The sequence below is a fragment of the Triturus cristatus genome, chromosome 7 (genome assembly GCF_964204655.1).
Source record: "Triturus cristatus chromosome 7, aTriCri1.1, whole genome shotgun sequence".
Taxonomy (NCBI): domain Eukaryota; kingdom Metazoa; phylum Chordata; class Amphibia; order Caudata; family Salamandridae; genus Triturus; species Triturus cristatus.
The window spans coordinates 187,732,041-187,747,057 of record NC_140590.1 but is presented as its reverse complement, the minus strand read 5'-3'; the positions used below and the strand labels follow the sequence as shown (position 1 = coordinate 187,747,057).

Below are 15,017 nucleotides of genomic sequence, written 5' to 3'. Positions count from 1 at the left end.
GACAATAATGGGCATGGCTAACAGGAAGGCAACATGCACCACAGTTCTTTATAAGCAAGACAGACCCAAGCTTACAAAGAATCAAACGTTTTAAAATAAAGATTAAGGGCCTTATTATGAGTAGGGTGGTTAATTATGACTGGGATGCAAATCCTAACTTATGCACAGGTTGGAAGTATGAGTTTTTAGGTATTTAATACCTCTGATAATTATCAGAGGTGTTAAATAACTCAACCTTGATTACATTTTGGCAGGTGAAACCTGACGAAATTTAGGGGGTTGGGGACCCACATGGTATTTACTGTATCATGTAGATGTTGGTGCGTTAAAGACCAAAGTCCACGTGTTATTTCAGAACAACTCATAATAGGTGGTATTGTTTGCACTCAATAAATAACATAATCCTTGGTATGATTATTCATCATGTGTAATAAATTCCATCTATACTTGTAATCACGCCCTAAGAATGCTTTATACATCTGTATTGTAATTCAAAATGAATGGAAGACAAGGCTAGATATGTGAAGAGTCTTCTTTATTCAGCCATCCACTCTCCTTAACTGTCACAACTGTCATATGCCTTAGTATTCTACAGCAAGCTTCAATGGAACGTTCAACATATGACTAATGGGAAGGGGTGGAGGAATGTACGCCTGTTAAATTACACATTGCTGTCTTGTTAATATATATGCATTTAGGATAATAAAAGGTTATAACAATCTGATATAGACATTTCAATGTTGTGCTCTAATACAATGCAACACTATGCATGTGTTGGCATGAATACTGAAGAAACTGAACAAAATCACTCACTTTGTTTTTGTAGGAATGACAGGAGGACAAATCTTTGGTGTAATCGTTGGTGTAATCATTGTTATAATCTTTGTTATAATCATCATTGTTTGGGGCTGGTAAGTGTTACACATTTTTAATTTCCATGACCACCTTCAGTGCATAATTTATTAATAATTGCAATTATTCATAGGAGCTCATGGCCTATGCTTCTGAATGCTAGGGGTTCCAAGTACCAAGGCTACCTAGTCTTCATTTCACCTCAGTTTCTATTTTCCACCATCCTACATTTATCTCTTCTATCTTTCTCTCCCTCCACCTTCATTGTCTTCCTACTTTGCTCTGTTGCGCTGGGTTAATATCTAATCAGTCTCAGTTCTGATAAAATGAGTGATGGTGCCCACCATCTCAAACCAAACACACACAAGTTGAAGGGAACAATTGCAAATAGTCAAAACCATAGGTAGTCACCCTGGATTACATTCCATTTCACTGTTTTTCAAACACTTAGTCACTCTATACATAGCCGTACAAATTTCTCTGCATTAATAAATAAAATTTACACAAAAATAACAAAAATCTAGTAAGGGGAACCATCGAAATTAACTTCAAAATTCAGATTTATACGAACAGTAAAGAGCCTTAGGCGCCATCTGGTTACGGTAGACCGGGTGAGATTTGAAGCTGACTTTAATGGTGTGCAGTTCGTCTAAAGAGACCAGGATTGACCCGGAGGGAAGTTTTACCTTCAAACCTTAGGGCCGATTTACATCTTGGCGGTATAGATGCTCCACTTCAAGGGTGACAGGGTATCTTTACTGCCAAGATAATGGCCTGACGGCTCAATACGGAACCATCGGTTTAATCACAGTGGAGACTACTCTATCTCTATCTTGAGTAAACCGCTCCGACGGCCCTGATAAGTAAGGCAAACACAAGGAGATGATAGCTGGAGCACTGGAACTTTTCAGACACTCACCCCCAGTCACAGATCTGGGTTGAATCCATCATCGTTCTCTAGCTCACTTCACCACTCCAATTCGGACACAGCTATTTCTTGACCCTGTGCCTCATGGGAACAGTCCAGCCCGAACTGGCAAGCCATGTCTTCCCTGGACAGGAAACAAGCATCCTGGGACCGGTTTCGGGCTGTTAAGTAAGGACCATCAGAAGTAGACATGTAATTCCACCCACCTGATTAAGGTGGCCGGAATTAGAGGTCATTTTTAACTGCCCATCACTACCTGGAAAACCCTGGCAATGGAAATTGCTAAACATTCCCCTTGCCATGGGAGAAGAATTCCATGCCAAAAGAAGCATTTTCTTTTTTCTTTTCAAAAAGAAAATCCTGTTTCTGGACTTTGTTTTGAAAATGCAAAACAGAAAACAGTTTGTTGCAGGGCTCTGTCCAGTGTGCAGAGCCCTGCACCAAACTGCTAAAAGGCATTGACAGGATCCACCATAATGGTGGTTCCTGCCAGGGGCTTGTTTAATGACTGCCACCTTAGCGGACATTTCTAAATTTGGTTGGCGGCATCTGCTGCAGGGCAATGGAGTCATTTACTCTGTCCCTCTGGCAGAGCTGTCCACTGAAATCTAAATCAGACCCATAATTTCTGAAATTGAACTCCAAAATTTCACTGTGAGAAGGTAAAAGTCTGTGGCCAATAAGTTCTCCAGGAGGTCAGATAACAATCAGGAGAGGCCCCAATGGAGTCATTGACTTTTTGCAGGAAAGTTCCGAGCTGGAGAAATCTGAATTTTGCACCCAAGAAAGGTCCCTCATCAGCTAAAAACTTTTGCCAGTGAAGATTTCCATGTCTGTACTCAGTCACTTTTTTGGACCCTGGATTCTTCCAGCGGGGCAGGACTGCAGGCTGTAGCTAAAGAGAGCTCAACAACAAACTCCAATGTGGGAGTTTTTTTTGTGAGAACCAAAAAACTAATGATGCCCTCAGTAAGAATTGGTAGTGTTCTTTCAGCAGAGCCTTCTTAAGAGGGAGTCTTCCAGGAATGTTCTGAGGAGGTGACAGTGGACGTACCAAATATATCCCATGCACTAGCCAGTGATTGGGCACATTTTACTAACCAAACCTAACTATTTTCTCGCATGTCCTTTTGCAGTGCTTTCTCTTTGGCTTACTGCCAAATTATCCTGGGGCCCCTATTTCAAGATGGCAAAACCCAACTGGCAGTAGGCACACCTGCCATCAACGTCTAACCCACTCCTCTATTTAGATGAGCTCTCATCCCACCTGACAGAGTGAAACTGGTTTTCCCTTCGATTGTAAATGACTGGGGCCTTGCTGACTGAAAGGGTGCTGGGATTGATTAGGAGAAGCTTTCAAAAGAGGTAGTTCGCCAGCTGTCTTTTGTTCTTTCAACTTTTTATGTCCACTCCCAGATAGCGAATCCCTGCTATGTGGCCACAAGTTAAAACCCATTGGCCCTTCCTGGGCTCTGAGGAAGGCTATTTTCATCTGAGCCAGGGTGATTAACTATCACACCAGATGAGCTGTATTCCTACTTTGAAGGTGTGATGGGTGATAGTTAGAATTCAGGAAGCCTAAAGTGTATTTTTATTAAGTTACTTTTCTGCTTGAGTTATCTAAAATGTGATTTCACCATTAAATCATATTTCTTTTTTTAAAACAAGCAGGAAATACCTTTGAAGCATTTTCTAAAGCAGACAAAGGAAAAATTTGATTTTAATCCAATCTAAGCTTCCTTAGCGAAGAGTCTAGTAAAACCTACACAATAAAATTGCTGCTTTTTTTCTCTATGAGAGCTCACTATCACAGTCTATAGACTGTTGTGTATTAGCACATGACATCTGATATAAAATAGTTGTGTCTTCCAAAGCAAAGGATCTTTTCCTGCCATATACCATTGTAGTACATTTAAACTATAGCTCACCCTGACCACACTTGTGCTCCTTAAATACATATTTTCGTCATACAGGTGTATATAGTAAATACAGCCCATATATGACATTTCACTTTAGACAACATAAGTAAACTTTAGACTCCATTTACATTGTAGTCATAGGGAAGGTAAATATCCCAAATATAGCTGTCCAAAGTACAGCACATCATTATCATTAAACTTTATTTGGTTTTTGATAATATCATAAAAGTGTACATCTCATTGAGCAGCAGCAATATATAAAAATAGGCATACATCATTGAAAAATACATTGAATATAAATTTACAATGATGGCGTCTGCTTTAGGCTGTAGGAGTGGCTGAGGATTGACCTGCTGGAAGTCAGAAAGTAAGTTCTGAGTAAAGGCAATATGCCAATGTATCAGAGGGCATAACCGAAGACCAAATGAGACACAGTGGGTGATTGCCAGAACAATTTGGGGCAAGTGAGGGTGAACAGAAGATAAGCCAGGGGGAGACTATTGAGGTTACAACGGGCATCAGACCAGTAATAACAGAGATAGCGACAGCAGTATTAACAATACCAGGGTCCTCCACGGTACAGTCAAACTTTCAAATTCAGGGGCAGGGGACGTCGCAGGTAAACCCCTAAGTGGATATAGACCCCAATGATTGCCTTTTCTCCTTGTCTGATGGTCCTGAGTGGTCAGGTAATGACTCTGGATCCTCAATTATATGAAGTGAAAACAAAAATGAAAGCAGGAGACTCTCTCTATATGACTGCCCGTCGGGTTGGCGGTAAGAAAACTGGGCTTCATACGCAAAGGACTGCAAGCCTGAAATGGGATTACTCATTAACTGATTCAATCAACCTCACTCAAAATGTAGCACCCCAGGACACCGCTGGCTTACATGACCCAACATTGGAAACTGTTTTACAGACAACTATGCAACACCGAGATGAGACACGGGCAGATGCCCGCAAAGTGCAGGGTGCTGCACGGAAAGTCCAAGGGGCTGTCAGGAAGCTGACAAAATCATGTAATACTATCGGCTAACGGCTTACGGAGCTTGAAACCCGAGTCAGTAATGTTGAGACGGAAGTAACCGAAAAACTTAATCAATCCAAGGAACAAGATGAACGAATCACAGGTATTCAATGGAAATTTGAAGAAAGTAAGAATCGTCAGTGGCGCAATAACCTGAGGATCCTGGGGGTTCCTGAAGGGAAGGAGGGATCAGATATTCGGACTTACGTGCTGGATCTTTTTCGAGGAGCCTTCCCGGAACTTAAAGACTGGAACTGGCAACAAGAGTTTCAGCGAGTACATAGGACATCATTTTCTTTGAGAAATCCAGTCAGGGAAGGATCTAAGCCAAGAGCCATTCTGTTTTTTTTTTGGCAACTTCTTCTGAGACAGGCGGTGTTCGAAAAGGTCAGGCCAGAGGCGAGGAGAAGTGTTGATGATGTTTCTTTTTTTGTAAGACCTGACTTTTGTCATGTCACCATTGAGAGGCGGTGGCGATTGCGCCAGCGGATAAAACCCTATCAGGATAAAGGGGCAAAAGTGTTTCTGAATAATCCTGCCTCCTTAAAGGTAGTTTGGCAAGGGTCAACAAAGTTCTTCACATCCGAGGTAAAGGCTCAAGAGTTTCTGGCCGGGTTGAAGCCTTAGCACCCTATAGGATCAGAGAGAAGAGTAAAGCGCTATGGGGGGGGGAGGGGACATCATGATATCACTGTTCCTGGTGCGCCAGGGTTCTGAAAACTTTCATATAGATATCCTTCCCTCTCTTCCTATTCCTGCTGGCTTCTCTCTTTGTTATGATGAATCCTCACTGATAGGGCTATCCCTTAAAAAGATAGCATAGTGTGTATAAGGGAATCATGGTGCTGGCAAACTGCTCTCCATCTCTGCCATCAGACCGATTTGCGGTTTGGGCACTTCCCAAAGATGGGAGAGAGGGAGGGAAGTGAGGGACAGGGGTGGGTGGTAGGGTAGGGACTAGGGGCGAGGGGCACAAAACAGGGTGAAAGAATTCAGAGAGGTAATGGGTAAAAAACACAATTCTAAAATACTAAGAATAATGACCGAGTAAATTACTTTTACCTAGGTTTGTTAATTGGCTTAAAGGAGGAAAGGGATAAAAAAAAGAAAAGGGACAATATATCAGTTTAAATGGGTAAGGTGACTGTCTGCTCAGTTAATGTAGGTGGTTTAGGGGACAGGAATAAGCAAAATAGGACTATGGAAATGCTAAAATCTAATAACCCTAACATAATCGTACTTCAAGAAACACATATACCATGGGAAAAGAGGGGGTTCATTACAATAAAGGGCTATTCTTTAATGGCCTGCTCTACGCAAACCTCTAATATTAGAGGGGTGGCTATTTTAGCTAAGAATCGAATAGGATCTGCTATGCGGACATTGGGCGATGCAGAAGGGAGGTGGGCTATGGTGGAGCTTGAATACGGAATAACAATAGTAACGGTGTATGGCTCAAACCAGGGTGAGCCCAAAATATTCGAAGATCTGGAAATGGAGTTAGCAGCTTCGCCTACACCTTTAATTATGTGCGAGGATTTAAATATACACAGGAGTAGGCGATGTGATCCCTAATAGATATCAAGGGTGAGCATTAACATCATTGATTAAAAGCCATGGGCTAATAGATGTATGGGAATCCAAGTCTCCCTCCGACCCAGGATATACATATTTTTCTAATCCTCATCAGAAATATGTCAGGCTGGATTACTTTTTCATCTCGAAGCAGACTTTAGGAGGGGTAGAAATAGAAATATTACCTAAATCGATGACTGACCATAACCCCTTGACTTTAGGGCTAAAACTGCCACAAATCCATATTTGCCAAATACAATGGACATTCAACCGGAAATTGCTGGTTGAGCAAGAATATGTTTGTCATTTTAGAACCTTGATAAAATAATTTTTTAACATGAATAGATTTAGCACCTCACGCAATATGGTTTGGGATGCGTTTAAGTCAGGAGTAAGGGGGGAGATGGTAAGCTTTGTATCTAACCAAAGACAACAACAAGAGAAGAAGATGAGGCAACTGCATGCTAAGCTTCGGGAATTGGAGAGAGAGCAACTGGGTAAGTTAGTGCGGGGGTGGTGGCAGCTACAACTCAGCTAGACATCATCTTGGTTAAGGCTGAGATAGGGTCTTATTACTCTCAAAAGGCTGCAGCAAGCTACCAGACTCATAGAGCAGGGAACTATGAGTATGGCGAAGCAGTTGGAAAATTACTTGCCTTAAAGAAGAATAACTAGTGGGGGGACCGCATAAACACATCCGGGGGATATAGTTGATGTGTTTCATAAAGATTATCAATAGCTTTATATGGAGGGGAAGCAAGGCCCCCACGGGGAAATCTTTGTGAGGGCTGGTAAAGAATATAGGACATTGGGGGGGATGCAAGGGAGAGACTGGAGATTGAATTTACACTGGAGGAGACACAAACAGTGATACAGCAGTTGGCTTCGGGCAAGGCAGCAGGCCCTGATCGGATCCCATCTGAATATTATACAGTTTTCCAAGAAGAGCTAGCTCCCTTGCTCTGGGACCTTTTTTGGGGGGTAAAATATTCTGGAAATCCACCAGACTCTTGGAAGGGTACTAATATTGTCATTTTCCCCAAGAAATATAAACCATTGGCTAAGCCCACCTTATATAGGCCCATCTCTCTAATGAATGCGTATGCAAAAATGTATTCCAAAATCTTGGCGAACCGTCTCCAGAGGGTCATAGCTAGCCTCGTATCACCTTGGCAACATGGCTTCATACCAGGTTGAGACACAACTGACCATTTAAGATGAGCGGTGGCCCTATTTGATATCACTGGGGAGACTAATGGATATTTGGTTATGATCCTTTTGGATGCAGAAAAAGCATTTGATCATGTGTCATGGGAGTATTTGTGGGGTGTCCTTGCAGCAAAAGGTTTTGACCCCCGGGCCGTCACTGCACTCAAAGTGATGTATAGGGCTCCCTACTCAAAACTACAGCTGTTGGGTAGAGAATCAGTCATGATAAGGGTTTTACGAGGAACAAGGCAGGGATGCCCCTGTCCCCAATTCTATTTGCCCTATATATAGATCCACTTATTCAATTGATGATCGAGAACCAGGCAATTGTACCAGTGGCGACCCAGGGATTCAGTACCAAAGTACTAGCTTACGCAGATGACATTGCGGTACTAACACCTAACCCTGAGGAAGTAATGAGGGAAATTGAAGCTATTGCTACTAATTTTGGAAAGGAATCAGGGTATCTATTGAATAAAACTAAGACCCAAATAATCTGCACCAAAAATGTTACTTTCCTGGATAGTCAACGAGTAAATATAGCTACTTACCTTGGAGTAAGGATCACTCTGGATATCGGTCAGATCGCCCAAGTAAATTTAAACCCCGTGATTAGTAAGATTGATATAGACCTTAGGCGAATGAATTCATTTCATTTAACCATTATAGGAAGAGTTAAAATTCTTAAAATTATAATGTTCCCCACGGTGCTGTATCTGTTCATGCACTCCCGGTTGAAATTGAAGGATCTTTAATCAAAGCTCTAGATTCTTTATTTAGTAGATTTATTTGGCAATATGGTAAGGTCAGGAGATCTTTAAAGCTTCTTACTTTGCCGCAAGCACGGGGAGGGTGGGCTGCCCCTAATCTAACTTTTTATTATTGGGCAGCTTTGCTACAACAAATTAATATACTTTTTTTCGAAAGTACTGGCAGCGCCAGTGGGACACAGGCAGATGATCTCCCAACAATCTATGAGCTGGCGCGTGGGGAAAGGGCAAAAGCACTGTTTTTACGAGAGCTGGAACCCAGTTACTATAGGTTCGATTTAAGATTATATTGAATGTGTGAAAATCTGGGGTAGAATACAAAAACATATGAATATCGAGAAGATAACTAAGTATACACCCATTTGGAGATCATCCCTATTTTCCCCCATGTTTTATGATGTTATAGCCAAGCAATGGGAGCAACTTGGTTTACGAATAGTGGGAGATATTCAGCCAAATGGCTAATTATATCTGTTCAGCAAGTTACAAAGAGAATTTGGAATTCCGGATGGGCACTATCTTAAATATTTACAAATAAAGGGGGGGTTTGGCAAACGGAGACAGGCAATCTCTAATGCTAAAATTGCATTGGTTGAAACCATGGAGAGAACTACCTGTAAAATTAAACATCTATATAGTATGATGATGGAGCAAGCCCTGGATGACATTGAAAAAACTAAAACTAAATGGGCCAGTAGATTAGAGGACGAAGATGTCGATATTGATATTTCACTATAGTTAGTAAAAAAAACCCTCCTATCCGCCAATTCACAACATTATAAAATGATTTATAACCTGTATTTTACCCCGGCTAAATTATTTAAATAGGGGACCTGCAGAAAAGATCCATATGTTTTATGGGTGCTCACAACTTGATTTGATAAAAACCGAACTGGTAAAGTTCTGGGAGAGGATCCTTGGCAAAACGGTGGCACTAACCCCTTCACTTATGATGATTGGATATGACAGCAGAGCTGAGCTAGATCAAGCCCAGGCTAGTATTTTATTAATTTCAGTTGTTATAATAAGGCTACTCATTGCAACTAGATGGAAGGATCCAATGCCCCCAAACTTTCATGAATTCTTGGCCTGTGTTATATCCGTATATAAACTTGAATAGGCTTTATATACTTGCAAGGGGTCCCAGGCTAAAAAATGGGGTATACAATTATGGGCTCCAGTTATGAAGTGGTTAAAAAGGGTAGGATAATGTATATAGATTAAATTTGTGCCAATATGAATGTTCTTGATGTATTGTCTCTCCTCTGCCTTTTCTTTTTATGTAACAACATTAATTTGGATTAATAGATAACTATTGACAAAGTATAACAAATGAATTAATTTTGTATATGATTATATGTACAATGTCTCTCTGAATACAATAAAAAAAATATATATATAAATTTACAAAACAAAACTTAAATAAGTACATAAAAATGGGTAAAAAATTAAAATAAATGCTAACATTACCATTATTATCATAAGAGAATTAGGGGCATATGTATGAAACTCCCGATTTGCGATTCTCAAATTGCGATATTTTGCAATTTGCAGTTTGAGATTCGCAAATCGGGATGTAAAAAAAAATCGCAAATGTTTTGCGATTTCTTAATAATTGCAAAAAAAGTCTCAGAAACCTCATTTGCGATTCCTTAACTGCGAAATTTGCTAATTAAGAAATCGCAAAAACGGGAATCTGCAATACAGGTGCAGCCTGATGACATCACAAACAGGAAGTTGGAGTGATTTCCTGCACCTGCTCACCTGAGCCACACCCAGAGGCTGTTTGGAGAGTGTGAGGAGGAATCCCAGGAGAGAGCAAACACCAATGGAGTCCAACAAGCAACATGAGGGCAGGGATGCAGAGAAGAGGAAGAGGAAACACAAGTTTTCTGAAAAGGAGCAGGAAGTCCTCATAGAGGAGATGGTTTTCAGCCATTAGCTCCTTTTTGGTAAGAGGGCACTGCGTGTCCCAGAGGCAAGGAAACGCAAAATCTGGCTGGACATCCAACAGAAGGTTAATGCAGTGGGAGTGACCAATCGCACCATCAAGGAATTGCGCAAGCGATGGTATGATATGCGCCAGAGGTCAAAGGAGAGGGTGACAGCCAGACTAAAGGATGCAAACCAGATAGGGGGAGGACCATCCACAGCAGCACAGCCAACACCCCACAAGGAGCTTGTGGAGTCCTCTCTCCTGCCTGAGAGCGTCGGTGGTGTGGCTGACATTGACAGCTCCGACCCTGCATCCAGCAGCCAAGGTAAGATGCATGCAAAATCAATCTGCACTGATCCCCATTCCATGCACACTTCCCCAAATGCCCTAAATATCCTCAAAAAATGTAATTCCAGTCCAAGTCTTACATCACACCCAGCAATGCATCATGGAACTTGTAGTACTATGTCTGACAGTGTGTCCATGAGACAAAGGAAATCTAATACAACATGTGGGTTGGGGATAAGTGAATGATACACTGTGAGAGGTTAGCCGATACAAACTGTAGGAACTTTATTGATTGCTAATTGCAGACAAAGACACAAACTCATGTAGTCCCCTTTACATCCACAGCACAATCCAGGGCACGTGAAGACAGTGCAGAGGGAGAGGAGCCTGCACATCCTGAGGACTCCAGTGACGATACGGAGCACATACCAATCCAGCACAGGAAGCGCACACATGTGCCCCCACTGCCTCCATTTGAGGATGAAATACTGGCCACAGGGGAGGACAGTGACAGAAGAGAGGGGAGTCAGGGTGTGTCACACATGCCCATTCAGGACACACCAAGGCCAAGGATTCCACCACAGGACACACGCAGGTCAAGGCCCAGGAGCAGCACTGCCACTGAAGCAGAAGAAACCGTATTTTCTGGGATGGAACACAGCATGCTGCAGGAACAGCGCCTGCAAAGTAAATACCTGAGGTCAATTAATAGGCAGCTATGCCGTATCCACAAAGATCAGAAAAAGATGGGGGAGGGCATCATAGCCATGGCAGGTGCCATCCGTGACCTGTGTGACACACTGAGGCACAGCCAAGCCGCCAGTGAGAGGGCTGGCCGACGTGCCAATGCACGCCTTCACACATATACGAAGGCCGTGAACCGCCTCTGCATCACCACCAGCACTCTGACACGCAGAAGCGTCACAATGCAGGTGGAAATGGCGCACTGCTGCCAGGACATAGCCAGAGGACTTGCACAGGTCACCAGTGCAGTGGAGCAGCTGCAGACGGCCAACGCAGGTGGCAGCGCTCTCATGGCCTCTGGCGAGAGTGAAGAAACCTCCAGTAGGAGCAGCATCACTCCTACATTGCCTGGAGAAAGACGGCGCAGTACCAGACAGGGTGCAGGACCCAGGAACACCATGGAGGGCACTCGTCCTGGACGCCAAACACCACCAATGCGTCACCAAAGGAGGTGAACTGTCTGGTGACAATTAATCCAAAAAGGGTGAAGTAACCCAACTATGCAGATTGCACATTTACTTGTGCCTTACCTGCACTGTGTGCATAACATGTGCTGGGTACAGCTACACGCTTAATGATTGTGAAGTGTGAATAAACACTGCACACATTATAAAGCTTTTTTGGCTCATGTCATCATTGCTCACCTAGAAGTAGTTTTGTGTGATCTCAGTCCGTCTCTGGCGTCCAGCAGCTGCCCCGACTCCTGACGCAGGTCTGCCAGGGGGAGCAGGGCGATCGTCATCCGATGTGTCTGTATCGGTCACATCAATTGTGGTGCCTTTCCTCATTGCCATGTTATGTAGCATTGCACAGCTTGCCATGATTTTACAGCAGGTCTCAGGGCTGTATTGCAGTGCGCCTCCACTTTTGTGCAGGCACCGGAAGCGGCTCTTCAGGATTCCAAACATACGGTCAATGACGCAGCGTGTAGATCTGTGTGCCCTGTTGTATCTCCTCTCACTTGCATTTGCTAGATCCAGATACGGGGTCAGGATGAAGTCCTGCACTGCATCGGCACTGTCACCTGCAGGGATAGACACAATAGGTAAGTCAATGTCCCCACCCTCCAGTGATGTAGTGGATGAATGGATGTGTGCCATGTATTTACCTAGCAGGTATCCCTCCCCAAACTCTCCAGCACTCAGACGTCTGTGTATTCCACTGTGTCTAAAGATGAAAGAGTCATGTGTACTGCCGGGGTATTTGGGTACAATGTCAGTGATGATATACTTTGCGTTGCACACAATCTGTATATTGAGGGAATGGTAGCATTTACGGTTTCTGTAGACATATTCAGTTGCTGATGGGGGTGTGATGGCCACATGGGTCCCATCGATGCAGCCAATGACGTGGGGGAAACGTGCAATCTGGAAGAAGTCCAGTTTTGTTTGCTGTAATGCCTGTTGGGTGTTTGGGAAGTATATGTGATGTGGGAGCCTCTGTAGCATTGCATCTAGAAAGTCATGTAAGAAGCGCGAAAGTGCACTCTGTGACAGCCCACCAACCTCCGCATTTACCTGTTGAAAACTTCCTGACGCCAGGAGGTGCAGGGAGCACAGGACCTGCACATGTGTGGGAATTGTTTGTGTCCCGCGTATAGGATGTTCCAAGTAGGGTTTCAGCTCCTCAATCAGGTCCATTATGGTCTGTGGGTGCAGCCTGTACTTGTCATAGATGTCCTCGTCAGTGTGCTGGAACAGAGTGATGCGCAGCCTGAATATATATGTTCCTGTCTCATTCTCCTCTGTGCAAGAGCCCGAATACGCAGCCTCCTGGCTATCACAAACAGTGCTGCCATTGTGGTTGGTTCTGTTGCATTGTGGGGTGGTTTAAATATCTTGCTGCAGTTTACCACCTGCATGCAATTGGTGTTAATTGCGATTTCTTATTTAGCGAATTTCGTATAATCGCAATTAGCGAGTTTTTCATATATTTGTTTGCGATTTCTTAGTTTGCGATATCCTTATTGCGAATTTCGCTAATTAAGAATATCGCAATTTAAGAATCGCAAACTTATTCGCAATTTTTGAGTTTCGCAGCCTAAGAAATCGCTAATTTAGCAATTTCTTAATTTTCACTAAGAATGTGTGTCATACATATGAAATTGCGAAAATGTAGTCGCAAACGCTGTTTTTTGCGATTCACAGCCTTTGCGACAAAATGTTAGTTTCATACATATGCCCCTTAGTTCCTGAAGTTCCAGTACTTAATAGCTTACTGATAGGCCACCAGAAAGAATACATGATACAAAAAAAGCACAATTTAGTTGTTACTAGCAGCTGTACGAAGAATTATGCATGTCTAATTTGTCTGAAGTGTTCAGAAATCAGAAGAAACCTGATATACTTAAGTCGAAGATTAGACAATGTATGACATACAAGTAACACATGCATTGTGTCACAAATTGAGATGTAATCACAGTAGCAAACAAGTAGATTAGATGGTTTATACCAAACCCATTCGGAAACAAAAGCTGGTGAAAAATGTCCAACCTCAAAAACGTCAGAAGGTGACGTTGACTATTAGGCATATTCAGAAGGTGATTGGGCTCTTTCCAACTGACATATTTGACCAGCACATACTTGTGAATGGTCAGTTTTGTTAAAGCAGAATTCTCCTGTTCAGCAACCACCCTTTGGGAGAAAGCCTGTTTAACTCATGCAAGATCACATTTTACTACGTCCCTGGGGTTGTTAAAAATACCTGGTCACCCAAATTCATAAAAAGATTCAATGTATTCTAGCCATGGGGTTTGGGATACATTATCTTGAGTATGAACCCATTAAAATGTAAATCCTTCTTATGCCATACAGAACACCACAGTAAAAGCGGACAAACACACATAAAATCTGCAATAAAGGACATGCCTAGTTGTTTGTGAATAATTTCAGTGAGGGTCCTTGACCAACGGCCAGTAGGTTTCTCAAAAACATATTTTCTATAACTTTGACACAGTCAATATTGCATACACCCTGATTTCACAGAGAAAGGCGGCCATCAGGATGCATTTGGCCTTGCAAACATCTAACAAAATATTTGGGGGGCGTATGCCCAAAGCGTCTGGCAAAGTCATATTGTACCGAGATGGCTTATTTCAGAATCCTTCCATTTTTTGTGTGTAGAGGTTTCCAACTGAGACCTCAATCGAGTAAGAGACCCTTGCAAGAAAGATTTTCCACTCTGGTTAAAACTTGACCCTGTGCTGAGAGATTGCAAGATTTTAGGTGCTTGGGGCCGTCCAACATAAAATTAGATTTTTTTTAATTTGTGGATAAGCGCAAGCTGTTCATAAAAATGATAAATGAATTGAAAAGTTATTGGAGGCTCCTATCTCTACAAACTAATAAAACCGTATTATCAGAATATCAATTACTGGAGTAGCTCTTCCACCAACTTTGGGGACATTGGAACCAATATCGATGGACACCTCCTCTAGCTGGTTTCTGTACATGATAAATAAAAAGGGGCCAGAATGCAGCCCTAGTGGATTTTTCAACTTCAACGTGCTGGGAGCATTACCCATCAGGTCCATATCTAACTATCCCTGTTAGGCAACTATGTGGGTCTCTCATAAAGGAAGCAAGTGCCTGGTCCACCCACAAGTACTCCATCTCAGTCCAGAGCTTTTCTCTGTTAACACAGTCAAAAGCTGAGCCAAGGTCCATAAAGGCCAAGTGGACAGAACACCCTTTCGCCTTGGTGTATTTAGATAGTAAAAGGTTCAAATTTAAGGTCTGCATGACTGTGCCTTGCCCGGGTCTGAACCTG

General features: G+C 42.6%; 1 protein-coding gene across 6 annotated transcripts in view; it reads left to right on the top strand.

Annotated features, from left to right (window-relative positions):
- The window catches only part of LOC146809182 (uncharacterized), a 516,937-nt gene that overhangs the window by 478,278 nt on the left and 23,642 nt on the right, over window positions 1–15,017 (top strand). For 5 of the 6 annotated variants that reach the window (XM_085616005.1, XM_085616003.1, XM_085616000.1 and 2 more), the window contains one exon: window positions 827–911. The exons of the other annotated variant lie outside the window; for it this stretch is intronic. In XM_085616005.1, coding sequence (XP_085472131.1) covers window positions 827–911 — 85 coding nt within the window. The remainder of the gene's footprint in view (window positions 1–826; window positions 912–15,017) is intronic. 6 annotated transcript variants of the gene reach the window in all.